Here is a 21671-nt window from a genome sequence, read left to right as displayed (position 1 = left end):
TGACCCCAGCATGTTACATGCCAGGGGTACCTCATTCCACCAACTGGGCACACAACCCAGTTGCTCTGTGGGAAGAGCGCCGTAGCTCCCGGCCCGGACCCACACGGAGCCTTTTCTAAAGAAAATTGGACATACATTAATAGTGTTATTAATTTGAACTAATTTTCTTTTAAAAATATTACCAATCACATCCCCCGTCCAAATAGTCATTAATTCGGTGTTTAGGGTAACAAAATCTGTGTAGATATTTACTTCATTAGTTTGAACTCCTATATTTAGATACACAATATTTGTTTTGTATATGCATTATAGCTGATTGTTTAAACTCTTTACTGTAAATTCTATATATTACGCCCAAACAGTTTAAAATGCTCTGCAAAGTACGAGATATTAGAGGTGACAGGGTGACGACTTGGTTCCTCGGAAACAGAATATTGTGTCTTAATTGGTTGGCCTGTCTACCTAAGGTTTGTTGCTTATGTGGACTATTAGAATAAAGATTAAACTCAGCGTGTTGGGTTAATACAAAACAGGATATGTTCGATCGATCAATTGTCCTCGTCCTGAAATATCTATCATAGGAGGTTAAATCACAAACATAGTACTTATGAATATGACAGCGAGTTGAGAGTTATATTCAACGTGGTATGTACCATTTATCTGCTAAAGGGCAGGTGTATCATTGGCTACCTCCTGGTTAATTGTTTCTTACTTTAAATGATATTTTTAATATAAAACTTTTTTTTAAAAATACAAACATAGACATTAGCCCTCTCTTCACATGGAGCTTAATGAAGGCCTAATGATATCAACAGTGTTTTGAAGAACTGTATCCTTAACAACTTGTCGGGTGTTTCTAGAAATGGAGGGGATGTTGACCTTACCAATTCAACTGGTCCATACTACCGATTTTTACTTGTGTCTAGGACACTTTTATTCCTTTAGTTATGTTGAGTTATTCATTGTGCTTTGTCTGTTTTCATGGTGTATTGCTAGGATCATGAATATCCTTGGCCCGGTTTTATAAAATCAATTTTAAGTTGAGATTTTCCTAAAATATCCAATTTCAATTTCAAATTTCAGATTTTGTTATGAAACACAGGCCTGTTTCTCTTTCTAATAATGATGTACCAACCTGCATAAAACATCACATTTAAATCATATAATGAATGAATAAGAAATAATAGTTCATACATCTTTATAATCATATCCATATTTATACATGCTAGTGTTTAGATAAGGGCTTCAACAAGAACTTAACAGATTTCGACTATTTTACACAGGATTCGGATCGTAGAGCCAATTGTGCACAACGGGACACAAATCATTGTGCCTTATTGACACATAGGTTTCCCGAGGGTTACTTCACCTTTTTTATATCCGTGTATAAATAGTAAAGCATGTGTTTGATGGAAACATGGGTGTCAGTCATCCACGTATGTGCGTTTTTTTTTCTTTTAAGATGGAAAATAGAAGGGAATGTAAAGCCCCTAAACATTTGTAATATTATATATCCGACTAAACCTAATGCTAGGAAACTGATTCATTCAGAGAAAATTGACCATGGAACCAAGAAATAACCGGAAATCACAAGAATGTAATCATCAAGGAACAATGACCAGACATAGAAAACAGACACACCTAACAAAGAACATAAAATAACCAAAATAATATAAACAAAGTAACAAAAGCAAATGAGCAACTCGGACTACACTAAAACCTGAGAGCATGAATTAGGCAGGGAAAGCTCTTTCTGCTTTTCTAACTCTCGAAACACCAACCGAGTTGCTCATAAAATGTCAAGCCAGGTAGACGAAAGAGGAAAGGAAAATTAAGACACGATGAACAAATTAATTTTCATGGTGCTGATGGATACACCGTTACGATCCAGGACTTCGGGATGACCACCACGAAACTTCTGTAGTAATGACATAAATCTTGTAGCAACATAACCCTGTTCCAGAAGCCTAATTGTAAGAAGCCTAGCGCTATACAATACAATGGAAATATTTCATCAAACAGCACTCCTTATGACAAGTGTACACGTAAAGTGGACACAGGGGCTGCCGCTGGCACTCGCGATCAAATATTTCAGGAGGTTTGGATTTAAGTGCTGAGTTGGATAGAACAATTGAAGATCTCATACTGTAGAATCAAATGTTAAAACATGACTACTTGTGAATGAAAAATGTCCTTCTGACAGAACGCAAACGCAAAACGGTCAGACTCTTAGCAACCGAATATATAGCAGTGAAAGTTTTATAAAACGTTTAACTTCAAAAACACTGTGACAAATACAAGCAAGTGAAATTACCAACCTTGAAAACTTGAGTGAGTCGGATGAAGTGCCTGACTTACATGCTTATTAAAGCTAACGAGTCCTCAAATTCTTCATATTCGGTTCGGCATCGCAGTCTACGGACGATGGTGAAGACAAGCTAAAGGGTCATGTCAGAACAACAAGTAAAGACTTACCATATACATTATTTAAGAACAAATATTAACGTAAAACTGTGTCGTGTTAAGTGTGATGTATCCTGGCCACACGAGTACATGTATGTACAAACCAAGTCACTCGGACAAGGAATTCGGGCTTATAGAGAGACCTACCACCCATAATCCAGTTTGCAGTGCACATCAAGTAGAAAATTGTAACCGTTCTTTATATCACTTTGATTCTTATGGTAATAAGAAACTTCTAAATGAACTTAGCAATTGTGTGTGTAAAGAAAGATCCGTTGATTCCGTCAAACATTCGTCGAGAGATTGTCCCAATTAGAAATCATATTCATATTCAGAGCTTAATTTCAGAGTTCCTATTTCCTTTAACTTGTGTCCCAAAGACTTGTAGGTGCGTTTCACTCCCCTGAGTGTTTACTTGCGTTTTTCTCTGTGTATATAGTTGATTTTAATAATCAATTTAATGAAGTGTTAAATCTTGGTATTAAGTATTATACTTTTCATGGAGTGACTTATAATAATTTTTCACAGGTGCATGGATGTGTTATTGCGTCAGATCAACCCAATATTGCTCATTGAAGAATCCCGTTAGGTCTAGTTTTAACGTTTTATTATGGAAACAACTGTTACAAAATTACCATGACGAATAGTAGAATGTTTAAGATAAAGATGGCATTTGAAATATATCCCAGAAAGATTGCCAGACTACCCTATTCGTAGGCACAATTATCAATCTATATTGTTGTCTTATATTGACAGATATATAGCCAAATAAGTGACCCTTGGTGCAAATTACGGCCCGTTTAAGGCCTACCCTCTTTTGTTGTCTATTGACTATGACACCTCTTTTGTTGTCTATTGACTATGACTGTGACAAATGATAACAGAATTTTTTTTTATTGCTTTCATGTTAGGTTATCGTCTATAAAAGATGTCAATCTGCAAGATACATTTTTGAACGAACTCCATAAATTGAGCTACTTAAACAAAATTTCGTGGGGTACCAATTTTTGTGGTTTTTGTGGGTAGGCCAAACCCAGAAATTTGGTTCCCGCGAATAGGAGATTTCCATTGAAGTGTATACTGAAAACCTAAAAACCACCAATTCAAGAATCCACGAACTTGCGATTCTTTTATAACTCAGGAAAATTGGTATCCACGAATTAAAGTACTTTCACAGTACCCAAGACATGAACTCATTTCGTTGTCGATAAAACACAAACGCAGTTGATTTAGTTAATGAACTTTATTCGTGCATTTAGACAGCTATTTATTATTATATATATATATATATATATATATATATATATATATATATATATATATATATATATATATATATATATATATATATATATATTATTTTCATTTACAGGGCTACAAATGGAAGGGTATAACTTAATATTGACTATCGCTTAATTTTTGGAATGGGGTCGTCACCTCAGGTGTGTCAACAAACTACTAATGCCGTTTCGTTTATGCTGTGAAAGTCGGGAAAAAAATCATACAATTAACTATGTAGAAGACTTTGGCGGATTAAGTGCCGGATCGTCCGCTAAAATGGACTATACATTTGTTTAACATTTTTTTCGGAAGTTAGCGACGATAAATGTTGTGAACCTGCTATTGTATTGGCTTTTCTTTGCTAAAAGTACATTTTTGTGAACATGACCCTTCGCATTCCAGACGATAAATTAAGTGAGAAATACGAACTCTTGTAGGAATTTAGAAATATTGCACGACGCGACAAGTGACCGGGAAGTTTATTTAGATAAAGAATTCAAACGAGACATACGATGGTGTATTTGTTTCTTGCGTGAATACAATGGCGTAAGCATTATTCCAGATATAGACTGACCAGAACCCGACGCTGTTATTTCCTTAAAAGACTTTGCTGTGTGAATTTTACAACGTTTGAGTATTTTCACGAGGCCTTCCAGATTCATTGCGTACCGTTCAGATGTCTATTTTAGAGGTGTAAACGGTTTATATAGATATGTAACATATCAAATAAGAGTATACAATTATATTGCGACAATGAACAGTGTATCGATATTTTGAACCAGGGCTATTGACGGGAGAGCAAGGTGTTAAGTTTAGCCCGTCAAACATACTGTCCGACTTACTGTCAAGGTGGAATATATCAGAACAGTATTCTGACAATTCTTTGAGGAGTCCGAGAGATTATGCGTTACGTTTTCAGAGCGTCATATTTCAATTCCTACGTTTGATAATATTGTTGATATTTAAGGTTATAGATATATAGATAGTCAAAGTTGATAAATAGTTGTTTGTATTATTTGACTTCCAGATATTGAGACCAGACGAGCTGTATTGTGGAAAAAGGTCAAACATGACAGAATTGCTTTTCTGGACATGAGACCTGAAGTCAATCACTTGATTGCCTGTTGAGTGTTTTGCTTCTACTGATTTGAACTTAACTTTTAGAGGTCTTAGTCATAACAATCAGCATCATACCTGTGTCTAAGTAACCTTTGAAACCTAACGATCTGATTCGTATTGTAAAAATATGAGAAATTTACGATTTTTTAACTTTTGCATATTTTGGTATGATTAGAGCCTCTAACTTAATAAATATAAATCCGAAATCTTTCAATCCAAGAGAACATCTCGTACGAAAGTCTGTAATAAAATCAGATTTGCTGAACTGGTCTAAAACGAGACAAGAGCATAACTATACCCATCAGATATATATATGTTTTTTTGGAAATTTACTGAACCTTTATTATGTCCTGTTTGTGCATATGATCACTAAGTTTCAGTGATTCCAGGAGGTCATAGCGATACCGTATTTGCCATTTTCGTCAATAGTACCTTAGTTCCTGTTTCCTAGTGTGGGTTCAACCCCTGTTTTAGGGAGTTGGTTGTTCTTATTGATCTTGTTTAAGTTCGAGCCTGCCCTGACATTTTTATGTTTTTTGTGTGTTTTTGGTAAAGTTATTATTTCCATAATACAACCATTGGAGATATGGTATGATTGCTAATGAGATGTTTGTCAACCAAATTCCAACCAACGAAAACTAAAACTTCTACAGGTCATCACTTGGTTTTTAATGATATATAAATATTATCATTTCTTAGTAATTTATTGGAGTCCGAGTTGCTAATTTACTTGTGTTACTGTGCCATACGTGTAGCAAGACTTTTTGTATCGCGCAGGAATTCTAACAAATAGGCTTCTGGAACAGGGTAATGTTGCTGCAAGATTGCAGTCATCAATACGGAAGATTTATGGTCGTCATCATGAACTCGTGGATCGTTACTGTGCCATGAAAACTTATTTGTTCAACGTGTCATAGTTTTCCTTTCCTCTTTTCTTTCGTCTACCACGGACTTAACTTTTTATGAACAACCTGCGGGTGTTTCTAGAAAAGCAGAGGACGCTTACCCTACCGGTGCACCTGGTCGATGCTCCCAGTTTTCAGTGGAGTCCGAGTTGCTCATTTGCTTTTGTTACTTTGAATGTATGATTTTAGTTACTTTATGTTCTTTGTTGTGTATGTCTGTTTTCCATGTCAGGTCTTTGTCCCAGGATTACATTCGTTTGATTACCGCTATAACCTTGTTTCCTTTGATTACTCTTTCACTGAAACTGTGGTGATCACCAATATACATTTTAAGTTATATATTAATGTCGTTGTTTTTCTATTTATTCATTGTTCAACTTTGAAGCCAGATATGTTTGTCCTCTTGTCATCCTGAGTATTCGTCTTAGAATTTATTAGGCCAACATTGTCGGTCAATAAAGAGTGAATGGTCAGTGACATAAACGATGTGAAATGACTAATAAATCTCATATTTTTTGATAAATACTTTTTGCTTCAAAGTGACTTTCGGAACTAATTCGCCCGCCTGTTGAGCAATCAACGGGTTTTAATCATTGAAAAAGTGTTTGTAGATATTTATACTGGTGTCAATGAAGAATGTAGAACAGGTATAGAAAAAGAGAAGCACATAAATTGATAATATTTTTTTTCAAACGGCATATATACATGTGTATAATAAACTTTAGAGATAAGTTGTTGAGATTATTACTCCCAAGAGCAATTATGAGTTATTGTGAACATCGTACGTCTGTTATGCTCTCGTCTCTATCTCGACTATTTCTGTTGACACACAGCAGCATGTACGAAGTCACCGTCTTCAGCATGATCATTCCATAAGAAGATATCTTCAATGATAACAAGATAGGTTTCAATTGTTCCATTACTCGGCTCACCTGTGTTCCAGCGAAAAAACGTAATATCAGTACCATCATCATATTTCCACTTCAGTGCTTCATCTCGCCTTCCCTGGATGTAAACATTATCATTCAATCCAGACACTTTTTCTGGAAAGAAGAAACATTTAGGTTACTATTGAGATGTCACTTTAGCGATATAATATTTGCAATAATCTCATTGACAACAGAATATGACAACAGTTTGAGATATATATGCCAGTCAAAATGAGAAGGTAAAAACCAACAAGAAACAATCCAAAGTTTCAAGATTCATACATTTATCAATTCAAAGTTTATTTAATAGTTTATTTCTTAAAACAAGACCAAAAACATATAGCTATGTAGCTATAAGGTTAGTGATGCATAACGGGAATTGCACTGGCGTTTTTAAATGCTAAATGCTTATCATGTTAATGTTTATTCACCACTTGTAATATACTAAGCAATAGTTATTAATCATCTTTACCCAAAATCCTTTCAACACAGTGTTGTTTCAACTGCCTTTCAACTTTCACCAATTCACCGCCAGTATAGCTTTCACAGATAGTTTTTAATTCATTGTAGGTAGTGGGATAAATGTGTTCGTAGTGTAGACAGAACAGTGAGCATACTGATGATATGTAGGGACCAGTACAATGCCCATTGTACTGTTCAAAATCTATCAATAAAAAAGCTTGTTACAGGATTATAAAAAATAATATTCCAATATATTTTGTATGGTTGTGTGTGTGTGTGGGGGGGGGGGTTATATATTAATTGTGATATTAGATCAAACGTATCATGTATTTCGCTTCTATGTACAATTTTGTATATAGGCAATTTTAACTACCTTGACAATTGACACTTATTATTTCACATTATTTCCTTTATCAAAGTGGGAAAAATATCGTATTTGTTCTGTTTCTTCTTCTTCTTCTTCTTCTTCTTCTTCTTCTTATTATTATTATTATTATTATTATTATTATGATTATTTGTATGTTTGTTTGTTTGTTGGCGTTGAACGTCCGAGCGGCAACATTTCAGCTATATTCAGACAATGAACATGAAATGGATGATAAAATGAACATGAAATGAAAAAAAAAAAAGGATGGGTCACAAGCATAATAGGGTCGACAAATTTTGATTGCCACTGGAAAAAGGGGGATGGGTATGGTCGGGCAATTCAGCCTCTTGTGGCGAAGCGCAAAGGTTCCTACTCCTATCGAATACCACAGCAGGGTTCTTTAACGTGCGAGGAACGTGGCATCTTTCCCAACACGGTGCACCACTATGGTTTGCGGTCAGGTTTTCCGTATTATAGCCTGACAACCCCAGCATGTAACACGCCAGGGGTACCCCATTCCACCACCTGGAGCACACATCCCAGTTGCTCTGTGGGCAGAGCGCCTAGCCCCCGGCTAGGTTTCTGAGCACTATTAAGTCGCCTTTTACGACAAGCTTAGCGCTGCTGCAGGCCTATTCTTTTAACACCCGGACCTGCACGGGGTTATTATTATTTCCTTCTCCGCAAAGGGTCTCAGAGAACGGCTTAATTAAATTGAAAAACATTTGCACATTGTTACATGTCATATAAAGAAATCCAAAATAGCCACTGTTTAAAGACTAGGCAATTAATAAAATAGGAAAAATCGTAAAAACTTAAAATTTATATTAAAAACATATAATCGAAAGGGCTTCTGTTGGAAGTATTAAAACAATTAAATGGTCGCCATTCCATGATGGCAATCAGTTAAATGTTTTAAAATTCAACAAACATTTTTAGCCACTTGTTATATTCATTTTCAAAATGCAATCAGTTGTTGAAGATAAATTCGTGTATTTTTGAGACTGACAAAAATGTTCACGATCATTTTTTTAATCTGCAATATTCTGCTCATTTTCCTTCACGAATATTAAAGGGTTATTTTGTGTAATTGATAAAAATTTGTTGTAATGAATGAACATTTCGAGCTGCAATCGTAAATGTCAGGGTCAAGAAGGAACATGTAATGTGCTGATAACTAAACACTTATTTCATTTATTTTTTCTTAAAAAAATACGTGAATTGTTTAAATTGTTTTAGTATTATAATATGAAAAAGTGTCACTTGTCTTTAGTGACTATGGGGAAATATAGTGTATATAACATCATTTTTTTCCAATAACATAACTAACAATAGAATGTTAGTGAAATGTGTCTAATATTCCGAATGACCTATCGATAAGTAGCTTTTCACCATCTTTGCATCATTCATTTACGATAAATCTGCAGTGTTTGGCATTTTCAATCAAATTCATTCATTTCTCTCGCATGACAGTGTGACAAGGGTGAAAAGAGTAGAACATTGGTTAAAAAGTAGAGTAGATCATTCATTTTTCCTATAACATTAATCACTTTCATGTGTTTTTTTTTTTAATTCTTAAAGTTTGACTTTGATATCATTCATATTCAAACTTCATTGATTTCATTACTCAAAGACGGTTTTATTCTTTTTCCTTACCTTTTACTTGAAATGTGTTTTTAAGACAAAGTCCGGCATCCTAACACAAAAGTTTAAGTTACATCGAATGAAAACATAAGGTAAGGCTGAATATTTTTTTCTATTTCAATTTCATCATGACTTTGCTTTACCTGTCGAACATGTTATTGGACATGAAACAAAGTCAATTACGTTCAAATTATCATTATCATTAATAGTGTTGCTTTTTTATCATTAGTGATATTATTTATCTACATTTCGTCGAGTGACTTGAAGTTAGGCATATGTAATACTCACCCCTGATTACATGGAAGTAAAACCATCCATCTTCTATCTGAGTAGAACCAATATCAGTGAAGTCTTTGTCATACAAAACACATGTCTGCGTAATCTCATTGTGTCCATATGACAGACACAGGTCCTTTGCACCACAGATATAACCACATTCAATCAAGCTTCTAGTAAGAGTTAAACTTATTTCCCTTTCAAGTATCTTCCTGTCATTAAAAGCGTCATTACGAATACTCATTGCCGATCGTATTCGACCAAAGACTTTTAATGTCCCTGCATATAATAGTATTAAGGACACAAGTAATGAGCGAACACCTTGCATGCTGATGTCTTAACTACAGGATAGTCTTGGGACAAACATTTAAATACGGATAATGTAACGTTAGTCTCATAAATGGTTTAATATGGACCGATATATTTAATATGATATAACGGCTTTCGTTTCCTTACATAGAAATATGTTTATTATAATTGAGTATCTAGGCAACCTATTGTTAGAAAAATAAAACATTTGATCAGTTTTAAACTTACTGTTTACTTGTAACTTCCGATCTGCAACACTGTTTTGATTTTTTTTATCTTGTGACCTTTCAATGTTTTCCTTCATTGTTTTTCTTTCATCTTCCTTTTTTGTATTGGTCTTTTAAAAATGTTCAATTCCATCAAAAACAAATATTTTGTTCGTCGACGTTATTGTGATTTGATTGCTGGTTTTTGTGTTTTTTGTGTTTGTTTACCTTGATTTTACAAATCAGAAGATATGAACGCTATAAAAAGAACTATCTAAGATTCCATTATGCAGTGCAAGTTCATTTGAAAAAACCTATATATAGCATATAACAGTGAGGAATTATACGATTAATTAATTCGTGGGAGGTAAATTACGTTAACACAAACCATGCGTCTGCTACTCGTATGGCAGTTGTCAATCAACCACGGGTTGTGGTCACAAAGCCTTTTAATTAGAATGCTTAATTAATCTGCCATATTTTGTTTTAAACAATACTTAACACCTTCTTACCATTTTTACAGCTTTATAACATTTTGAATATTATTTTCGAAATATCCTTGTACTAACTAAGAGAAAAAAAAGTTGTTTTTTTTAAATAATCATCAAATTAACTATATGATAAATGAAAATGGCAGTCTAACAATTGTTACATATATTGAGGTTTTTGCTGAGTACATGACCTACTCTGATGAAGTAAGCAGTTTTGCAATTTCATAAAAAAAATTGAAAATTCATAAAAAAAGCTTTAACATGTAGGTGAATACTAAACCCAACGTCGGTGACAACACTTACAAAAAAAACAGTAAATGTTAAATCGGTTTGTTTGTTTTTGTTTTGTTTTGTTTTGTTTTTTTTTTTTTTTTTTTTTTTTAATAAACATTTCTAGTAGCAGTTTCCGAGTTCCTTTTGTCATTTTCAGTATAATTAAGTAATTATTTCTTCATGTAATGCTGATGTGTGTGAAACCCCTATCCTGTAGAAAAGCGTGACGTACAAATTTTGTTCATTATTTTCTTACCTAAGCCCATATTTGAAGGTTACATTATCCGAGTTTAAAAAGTTTTTAAATTTTACAATTGGATTTTGTACAAAAAATTTTAAGTATTCAAGTGGGTTAAGATTTATTGTGAGACTAAAAACAATATGCCCAATGTTACAATGTATCACCATTTGGCGACAAGTTAATATCGTAAATATTATCGAAGCGTCAATAACAGGACAATTCAGTCATGACCTGAACTTGAAAACAGGTAAACAGAAAAAGACACTCTGCATAAACAATGTAGAGAACAGAATAAAATGCAATTATATATCAATAATAAAGACAAGGAAAACAAGATATCAAACAAAAACTAAACCACTAGAAATACGAACTTCTACCAAAAACGGGAGTGACATCAGGTACTACCAAAAGGTAGTTATGTCAATGTTCTACCAGCAGAACCCGTCAGAAAACATACAGGCCACAGCAAAACAACGGATCAATTCACACATGATAATTTAATCAAGGAATCATTATGCATTATGAGTAAAAAAAAAACTAGAAAGAAAGTGATGGGTAAGTATTCAAAAACAAAAAACATTTTAATCAAGATCAAGATAAAACATAAACCAAAAATTGTGAACGTCAGATCAGTTGATCCTATATTTGATATCATATCATATTGCATTAAATCATGTGATTTTGAGAAAATTCTGGATCATATGAAATAGCTTTTTTAGCTTCTCCGACTTTGTATGTCAAAAACGCTACACTATTGCAGATATAAAATGTTTAGTTAGATAGGTTGTCAATCCAGTACTACGTGGATACTAGCTGAAGTTATCTAGTCTCATCTGTGAGATACACAAACTTCATATTTGTCAATTTAAATGTGATGCCTACCGTTGAACCTCTGTGATAATAATTTTAACAAAGACAGAGCAAATCCATGATTAAGAAGCGTATTTTAAGTAAAACAGGGATTCTCATAAAGGCATAAAATTACATTGCATCGGAAATGTGTATTAACAAAATTGAGATAAATCTTCTCCTAGAACCACGTTGCAACATAGTTCACTGAAGAACATATGAATGCAATACAAGCACCAAGAACAACCTAAACTGATTATTTTCCGTTCTAACAGACGATAAACGTCGTAAGGTACAAATCCACCACTGTCGCCCCTGAAACTTTGAGTCTCCTCCCTGATATGGATTGTGTTTAGCTTATTTTACAGACATCTACTACGCAGGAGACCCTTAACAATCCTTAGGACTTTACAGTATTGTAATGACTTTCCCTTAGTATCTCTGACCATGAATATTGATCCTCAATGGGCCTTTATGAGGCAAAAAAATGTTTAAAAGTTTATTTAATTAGAATTAGTTTTAGGAGTAATTACATGTATTTTAATTATTTCTAATACTTTGGTTGACAAAAAGTTAGATGCCAAGAAATTATCATGACAGCAGGGTTGATAGTGTGGAAGGTTTCTTTAATCTTTGGTTATATACGGTTCTTTTGTTTTCCCAAAACCAGGTATTCTGTTTCAGTTTGTCCATCTAAAGGCCAGGACTCACGTACATTAAACAGATAAAACAAATTATCTTGTTGATACAGCAACCCAATCCAATAAAGTGCCAGAATTACTGCGTTCAGTTGAACATAATGGCCAGGCAATTATTTATGGTACAAAACAATATGAAGAAGATCATAATAGTATCATAATAGGTTTATCTAATAATATGTAAGTAACATGGTGGTTTATTAGGTGTGAAAGCACAATTTTTCCTATGATTGGTCCGTATTTTTGCGTGTTATCTAAATTACCATCGAAAACAATAACAAGTTGTAAAACGTTAGTGGACAAATAAAAATCAAAACTACAAAATAAAGCAAACAAAACGATGACACTGAGCAATATAAAATACATGTACATTTAACTCTAAACTCTATGTAACATTTGAATCAAATACCGTACCGATCAGACTGGCATGAATCACCTCGAAAATGTTAGGTTTGGGTTGCTATTACATGAACTCAACATGATATATTCATTGTATGATATACTTCAACCATAGTATAAAAGCTTTTGATATCACTGAGCAAATATGACACAAAAGCAGGATACTATTTGTATAATGAGAAGTTTCAGAATTTTCAACAATAGACTTTGATAATAAATTCACTTGTAACTGTTTTCATTGACCGAGATATTTCAATAGACACTTTGAAACTCTTAAGTAGGAAAGAATGCACAATATTTACATATGACTTTTCTTATCTTAGTTGGTGTTACATGACTTGTTTGTCTTCATGTATCATGCGTTTGTACGTGTATGTTACAAATGTAATATATGATACTTTTTATCTGTATATGAACAGATTTTTAACGTTATAGTCTTCTTCTATAACGACAAGTCGATCATTTATCACAAGAAAGTTCCGATTACAGAAGTAGAATACAGTACAAATATTTTTTTTCTATATAAATAGTTCTGAAAAAGGCTTTATCTATGTCATATACCTTTAGACGAGAAACAAGGACGTGTGACTACTTCCGTAAGTACTCCTTTAAAACTGCGTTCGAAATAACAAAAAAAAAACAAATAACCAAAAATAACGTTCACTTTCTTAGAAAACAAGAAATCACGCGCTTATATAAATCAATTTATGACTTGATAAATCTCCAAATCCTATAACAAATATTTTTATTATCGTTATATACTGATTCAGGCAAGAGAACGATTGAAGATTTTTCTCCATACATAATCCGATTAATAATCTTTACTTATTCTGCGAGCTTCTTTGGAATAAGAAATCATTAACATATAATTTACAATAAACTGGTTAAAGGTACTTACCTGCCACGACAATAGACGTGAAAATACTCAAGATTATCAGCTATATGTTAAATGAAAGCTGTTTAGGGATAAACTATCCACAAAAAATAAGGCAATGAGATCTAACTTTATTAATACAGAATGTAACGCGATAACAGAACCACATCGGAAAAAATTCTGAAACAGTGGAAGATTGCACATGTTACGATAACCTTAAAAATTGGTATCAATAAAATGTATTGTCCTTTACCAATAAGAGATTGTTTATCAGTTTATGAAAATCAAATATGAGGTTGCTTCAGATGACAGTTCTTAGTCCGGTATTATCTTACATTTTGTAAATGATGTAGCAGATAGATTTGGTAGTTTGGTAGTTTATTTGTTGATGATTCGTCTGTAAATCATGAACAAGATACTTGAAAAACAGTGATTAAAACTGATTTAGAATGCGCGATTGTTTGTAAAAACAGTGAGTTCTAAATAAAATTAAAGCTCCGCTACTCGCTGACCTATTTCCTCACTCCTATCGGGTTTATTTTAAAGCTAATTTTATTATTCAACTTTTTGATTATAGGTTCCGCTATTAAGATATTTTCCTAGATTTGGGGATTTTATGCATTGCATCTGCCCTAAAGAACTTTAGAAAAAGATTACTAGAGACACTATGAAGTTGGCCTCATATCTTGACTTAATCTCTGAGATCGATAGGAAGGAAAATTCGTGACTGAATTACACGACAAACATGACGTCTTTGTGTTTGTGTCATTAACGTTCCCTTTATCGACAGCAACATCTTTTCAGCATCGGCAAATGCAGTTTTCGTATCACAACTTATACATCGTACAAGAGCATGTCGAAACTTCGCGGACTTCTTGAACCTTCTGGAGTTCCTACAATAATGTTTCTGTGATAGGGTAATGTTGTTGCTTCGAAGTAACAGTTATCGCTATAAAAAGTTATTGTCGTTGTTATGAACTCGTGAAACGCAATGGTGCATCCATCTGCACCATGATAAATTATTTTTTCAATGTTTTCTTTTTTTCTTTTTTCTTTTTTTTTCTTCGCTCAGCCTCTACTTCTATTCACTTTGCCCTACCTAATATCCTGCATCCGCCTGATGTTATATTTTGTTATGTAATCAAGCCTTTTTTAGGAATTGCATTTATGTATTTTTTTGTCTAGTTGGAAAAATTAGTACGTTTAAAGAGTAATCAAGGGAACCAAGGTTACAGCGGTAATCAAAAGAATGTAATCCAGGGACAAAGACCAGACATGGAAAATAGATATACACAACAAAGAATATAAAGTAACTAAAATCATACATACAAAGTAACAAAAGCAAATGAGTAACTCGGACTCCACTAAAAAGCTGGGAGCATGGACCAGGTGCACCGGTGGTAGGGTAGGCGTCCTCTGCTTTTCTTTAAATACCCGCAGAGTTGCTTATAAAAAGTCAAGTCCGGGGTAGACAAAAGAGGAAAGAACAACTATGACCCGTTAAATAAATCAGTTTTCATGGTGCAGATGGATACACCGTAACGATCCACGAGTTCATGATGACGACAATAAAACTTCTATAGTGATGACTTTCAACTTTGTAGCAACATAACCCTGCTTCAGAAGCCTATTTATTAGAGTTCCAGCGCGATACAAGAAGTCTGCGTACTTTCGGCGAGCTATGCCATAACGTATGAGTTGTGATATGAACACTCCATACGCAGGTGCTGAAGGGATGTTGCCACATTATAAAAGTATTATACGAATGATTTGTAAGGTTTCTGTGAAACAAGGAAATGTTGAAGCCATTAAATAACAGTTAGTTCATTATGTTACATTATGATCTACATCGGAAGTCAACGAAGGATTTGTCTCATATGACGCCCAAATAACTGAATTAATCAAATTTTCATGTTCGAGCATAGTTTGAAAAGTAGTTTTATTTTTCATACAATACTGACTCCTCACTCTTGACAACCCATGAGATAATCATTCAATTTTAATGTGTTTTATGTTTGTTTGTATACTTGTACACGCCAAAATGTCAGCTAACTGCCACGATATTGGTGATAGTTAATTTTAAGTGAGCAATTGTGTGAACATAAACTTGTATTTTCTATCCATTGTCTTTTTCGGTTTTCAGTTGTTTATAGGAGATATATTGAGGTCTATTTACTATTTCTGTCTAGACAGATATTTCTTTTTTAAGCTCACCTGGCAAAAGGCCATGTGAGCAATTGTCATCACTTGGCGTCGGTCGTCGTCTGTCGTCGTCGTTAACAATTATACAAAACTCTTCTTCTCTGAAACTACTTGACTAATTAGAACTAAACTCAGTATAAATGTTCCTTGGGATATCCTGCATAGAAATGATGTTTGGATTTTTTATTCGTTCAAAAACATGGCCGCCGTTGCTAAAAATAGGACGTAGGGATCAGACAGCAGATTTTTCATATATCTCCAAAGCCGTTAGGTTTAGCTAAATTCTGACATGGGTAAAAGTGTTCAGCATGATGAGATTTAACTCTGGTCAAATTTTGGTTTTATCAGTTACCATGTTGAAGTTATTTTTCAACGATTTTTGCTTTTTCAATGTTATTAATTTCAAAAATCTTCTCCTCTGACACTACTTGACCAATTGAAACCAAGCTTGGTATGAATATTTTTTGGGGTTTCCTGCATAGAACTGATTAGGGGATTTTTGATTCGTCGAAAAACATGGCCGCCGTTACTAAAAATAAAACATAGGGGTCAGACAGTAGTTTTTCACATATATCTCAAAAACCAAAAGTGTAGCTAAATTCTAACATAAATAGAAGTGTTCAGCATGATAAGATCTATCTCTGGTCAAATTTTGGTTTTAATCCGTTACGCCATGTTGGAGTTATTCCTCTTTTTCAACGATTTTTTGCTATTCTTAATGTAATTTCTTTCAAAAATCTTCTCCTCTGACACTACTAGACTAATTGAAACCAAACTTGGTATGAATGTTCTATGGTGTATCATGCATAGAACTGATATGGGGAACTGTCAGAAAACATGGCAGCCGTTACTAAAAATAGAACATAGGGGTCAGACAGTATATATCTCTAAACCCGTTAGGTTTAGCCAAATTCTTTCAATAGCAGAAATGATCCCTATTATTAGGACTACAAACGTTTTCAGGAATAAAAGTTGTCAGTTGACCCCTTGTAAAAGTTAATGCCCTTGAAAGGGAAAAATGACTTCTTTTTTTAACAGTTTTTAGTCAGTATCTTGAAAATTACGATACATTAAAAGAAACTTTCAATTAACTTAACTTTCAATTGTTGAAATGATCCTTATGATAAGTCCTACCAAAGACTTACTGAGTCAAAATTGTTGGACAATTTCTTGTTAAAATTATTGCCTTTGAAAGGCAAAATTTAACCAGGTGAGCAATCCATGCCCTTGGGAGCCTCTTGTAAATTTATTTTGCATTTTTATAATCTTCTTAGTGTTTATATATGGTTTGCTGGATGAGATATAAGTCTTACAAAGGGCTTAATTTTAACTTTCTATAACTAACTTTTACTAAGTGTCATTTTGCGGTAAAATAGATTAATTTTTGTTTTACAAACGACAGTAATAAAAATAATTACATGAAATAGAATATAAATATTAAACAAAACTTTATGTGAATTATAATTCGTGTTTTTAATGTATTACTTATTAAGTCTGTTCACAAACGGCAGCATGCCTTGAATCATAAAACAGATCATGCCAAAAACCATCAACTCTAATGACACCTATGTATATTTCCCTCCGTCGATTGTCTGGTTGACGACCTATTTTACACCAGTAAAAAAAGGTCATTTCCGTTCCGTCGTCATAGTTCCATATATTTAGCGTCTCGTTTCGTCTGCCTTGGATATAGACATCTTCTGTGTAATTTTCTGGGGAGTATACACAGTTTGATCATTTATAATATAACATTTACAGACGCAATCTGTTGCATGAAAATATAACACATAGTTAAAAGTTTAATCTGTTTGCTTCTTTGAATCAATCAACATATTAGGAAATGTTATTTTTCAAATAAAATATTTTTCTCACTTATAAGTAAAGCAAGAAGACATAGGGTGTCTCCAAACAATCCTCGTAATTCAATCCTTGTTAAATTTGTAATCAATATCGAACTACCTGTATCATATATCCTAAACATTAGACGAAAGTTCACTATGCAAATATAAACAATAAGGACTAAAAGTTACTAAATTTAGAAATAAGGCCAAAATTAAACCAAGTCTACTATTGAAGGTCTTTTTTTACAAACTATCGAAAGAGTAATGAAGGGAACCAAGGTTATAGCGGTAAAATGAAATGTTTAATCTACTCATGTAGTGAAAGAATAATTTTGCTTCTATTTTTTTTTCAAAAAGGATCCAATGTTTAACTTTAATTTGTTTTACAACAAATGCAGAACTCAAATCTCATCAAAAATTAATCTTTTTCGTTCCAACCATGTATAGAATTACAAGGTATAAGAAAAGTTCACCGGGCATTTATATCTTCAGATAAAACGTGGTATATATATCGGCCCTTCTGATTATTTGTTTTGTTTGTTTGTTTGTTGGGGTTTAACGTCCGATCAGCAATATTTCAGCTATATTCAGACGATGAACATGAAATGGATGATAAAATGAACATGAAATGAAAAAAAAAGGATGGGTCACAAGGACAATAGGGTCGACAAATTTTGATTGCCACTGGAAAAAGGGGGGATGGGTAAGGTCGGGCAATTTAGCCTCCTGTGACGGACAGAAAAGGTTCCTACTCCTATCGAATACCACAGCAGGGTTCTTTAACGTGCGAGGAACGTGGCATCTTTCCCAACACGGTGCACCACTATGGTTTGCGGTCAGGTTTTCCGTATTATAGCCTGACAACCCCAGCATGTATCAAGCCAGGGGTACCCCATTCCACCACCTGGGGCACACATCCCAATTGCTCTGTGGGCAGAGCGCCTAGCCCCCGGCTAAGTTTCTGAGCACTATTTAGTCGCCTTTTACGACAAGCTTAGCGCTGCTGCAGGCCTGTTCTTTTAACACCCGGACCTGCACGGGGCTCTGATTATTTGAAAAGCTAGCATAATTAAAGTATATTCTATCTGTTTTCATTATTTCAGAAAAAATATGACCAAACAGGAAAACAAAATAGTATAACACATCCTGGAGAACATTTAAAATAAATGAATACTCATCCAATTGAAGGCGCAAGGTAAATTGATTGACATAGTTATATGTTGGATATAGTCATATTTTGTACATGGTTACATTATGACAACAATGCTTTACATCATAAGAAACTGTAGTACAAGTATCTTATCTCATTTCTCGAAGTTGACGTGACTTTAAATCTGGCAAGATTATAGGCGAGTCTCCCGGAAAAACATATGCTTAAATCTGCATAATTCATCAAAGAAATATAAGCGTGTAATAGAAGGTGCCTTTTCTAGTATGTTGGCACATAGTAAAAGATATATTTATAAAGGAACCCATTTATTTATTTTTTAAATGATACTTGAAAAGGGAAACTATTGACCAAAATAAATGACAAATACAATGACTTTTCATTCCGTATTGTTAATTTTCCTTTCATCTGTGGCAATACCACTTCAGCACTTACGTGTCGAGTTTGCATATCACAACGCATACCTTATGTCAAAGCTTGCCGTAACAACGCATAAGTTTTGTACCGCACAAGTCTTCTCACATTAAATTTCTTGAACAGGGTTATGTTGCTTCAAGACTGATGTCGTCTCCATAGAAAGTTTATGGTCGTCATCATGAACTCGTGGATCGTTATAGTGTATTCATCTGCAGCATGAAAACCGATTTGTTCCACGTGTCTTTTGTAAAAGTATTCGCAAAGGAAGAGTATAATTGCAGTTTACAATTTTACCTAACAGTCTCTCTACACAGAATTGTTTTAATCCTCTGTCGACTTTTACCAAAGCACCGCCAGCATAGCTTTTACACATCATTGCCAATTCAGCGTACGAAGATGAACTGTTATGTATGAAGTGAAAGCAGAATGGTGAGCATATGGTATTGGTGTAAGGAGCAGTGCAATTATCAACTTTCTGGTCATGATCTATTAATAAAATAACACCAATCAAAATTTATTTACAGAGACGTTGTTTTAAGATAATAATTGTATATCCTAAATAATTGCGAATTAAATATTTCATAAAATTTTTTAACTTGCAAATTAATCTACTTACCTTTAATGACATATGAATAATACCAGCCATTCTCAAAAACTTTCGCAATAGAACCGAAATTAGTGAAATCTGTGTCATATAGTATACATGTCTCGCTAATCTCGTTGTAACCGTAAGATATGCACAATTCATTACCAGTACACTGAATCGAACATTCTATGGCGCTTATGCTATAAATTGTCCTTATGTAGTTTTCAATTATCTTAACATTGATAAAATCAAAATTTGTAATACTCCTTGATGATTGCTGATGATTTTGTGCATGTGAAAATCTTTTGTGATAGATTAGAATAACTGCAATGATACAGCACTTTATTATCATTATCAAAATGTCTAATGCTTATGGATATTCCTGAATTAAAACATTTAACGGTTTGGCAAAAATTGAACGACATTATATTATAACCGCGAATCTAGAGTGGATAATTGTTTAATCAGTTGTTAATAAGACACACGTACTTCAATAATTATTGAAACATGTCTTTACAACCTTTCAGTCACTACGCAACAAATTGTGTAATTTGGACATACGTCAGTGATTAATACACTTAGAAAGTACGATAGTTCGATTTTAATACTATAAATGAATCTCAAACAATGCGCCTTATTATACTTTTTCCAAATAAAAACTGCGTTTGTTTATTATACTAAATGGCAATCACTTTGATATCAGTTGTTAGTTATAACAATAGATTACGTTATTTCAATAATCAGTCCATACCTCTGGTTCGTAGTCACCTGTTATTAGTTATCTGCATTTTACCATATTCGTTGATTTAATGACTTGTTTTCATTTACATTCAATTAAACTATGCTTTCTAGTTTTTTCTCTCTTTACTTAATGCGAAAGTTTAATACATCAGAGATGTGAACATTTAGGACAGGCAGGGAAATTTTCCCTTAGATATTAAAATCATGTTAGATAATTTTTATATATTGACCAAACTATAATGTGCTTCTAATTCAAAATATCTGATATACTTACATACTGAAAAAGCCCCGTGCAGGTCCGGGTGTTAAAAGAATAGGCCTGCAGCAGCGCTAAGCTTGTCGTATAAGGCGACTAAATAGTGCTCAGAACCCTAGCCGGGGGCTAGGGCGCTCTGCCCACAGATCAACTGGAATGTGTGCCCCAGGTGGTGGAATGGGGTACCCCTGGCGTGTTACATGCCGGGGTTGTCAGGCTATAATACGGAAAACTTGACCGCAAACCATAGTGGTGCACCGTGTTGGGAAAGATGCCACGTTCCTCGCACGTTAAAGAACCCTACTGTGGTATTCTCCCGGAGTAGGAACCATAGGGCTCCGCCACAGGAGGCTAAATTGCCCGACCCTACCCACCTCTCCCTATTTCCAGTGGCAATCAAAATTTGTCGATAACATTGTCCTTGAGTCCCATCCCTATTTCATTTCATGTTCATTTTTTTTTTCATCAATTTCATGTTCATCGTCTGAATATAGCTGAAATATTGCTGCTCGGACGTTAAACCCCAACAAACAAACAAACAAACAAACACATTCTGAAAAAAACAGAACTTTAAATTGTTTTCTCACATTTCTGACCATTCTTAAATTCTGTCAGAATTTGTTATGAAAATCTTCTACTATAGCAGATAGAACAGAAATCCTGACAGATCCCAA

General features: G+C 33.9%; 1 protein-coding gene and 1 long non-coding RNA gene across 2 annotated transcripts; one reads left to right on the top strand and one right to left on the bottom strand.

Annotated features, from left to right (window-relative positions):
- Positions 1-6467: 6467 nt before the first annotated feature.
- Positions 6468-9781, bottom strand: LOC148609360 (uncharacterized). Its single transcript, XM_088541031.1, has 3 exons — positions 9459-9781; positions 7170-7361; positions 6468-6811 (listed from the first exon to the last, which is right to left on the bottom strand). Exons 1-3 carry the CDS (start codon positions 9772-9774, stop codon positions 6582-6584), a joined length of 738 nt encoding a protein of 245 aa, XP_088397157.1. The 5' UTR covers positions 9775-9781; the 3' UTR covers positions 6468-6581.
- Positions 9782-13444: 3663 nt separating this feature from the next.
- Positions 13445-20860, top strand: LOC148609359 (uncharacterized). The gene is made up of 3 exons (XR_015914451.1): positions 13445-13508; positions 18933-19024; positions 19538-20860. It is a non-coding gene; the product is annotated as an uncharacterized LOC148609359 (long non-coding RNA).
- Positions 20861-21671: the final 811 nt, after the last annotated feature.

This window comes from Perna viridis, chromosome 8 (genome assembly GCF_037379345.1).
Source record: "Perna viridis isolate PV_CMFRI_1.1 ecotype Kerala chromosome 8, ASM3737934v1, whole genome shotgun sequence".
In the NCBI taxonomy this organism is placed as follows: domain Eukaryota; kingdom Metazoa; phylum Mollusca; class Bivalvia; order Mytilida; family Mytilidae; genus Perna; species Perna viridis.
The sequence above is the reverse complement of the archived record's forward strand: the minus strand, read 5'-3'. Positions and strand labels throughout refer to the sequence as shown.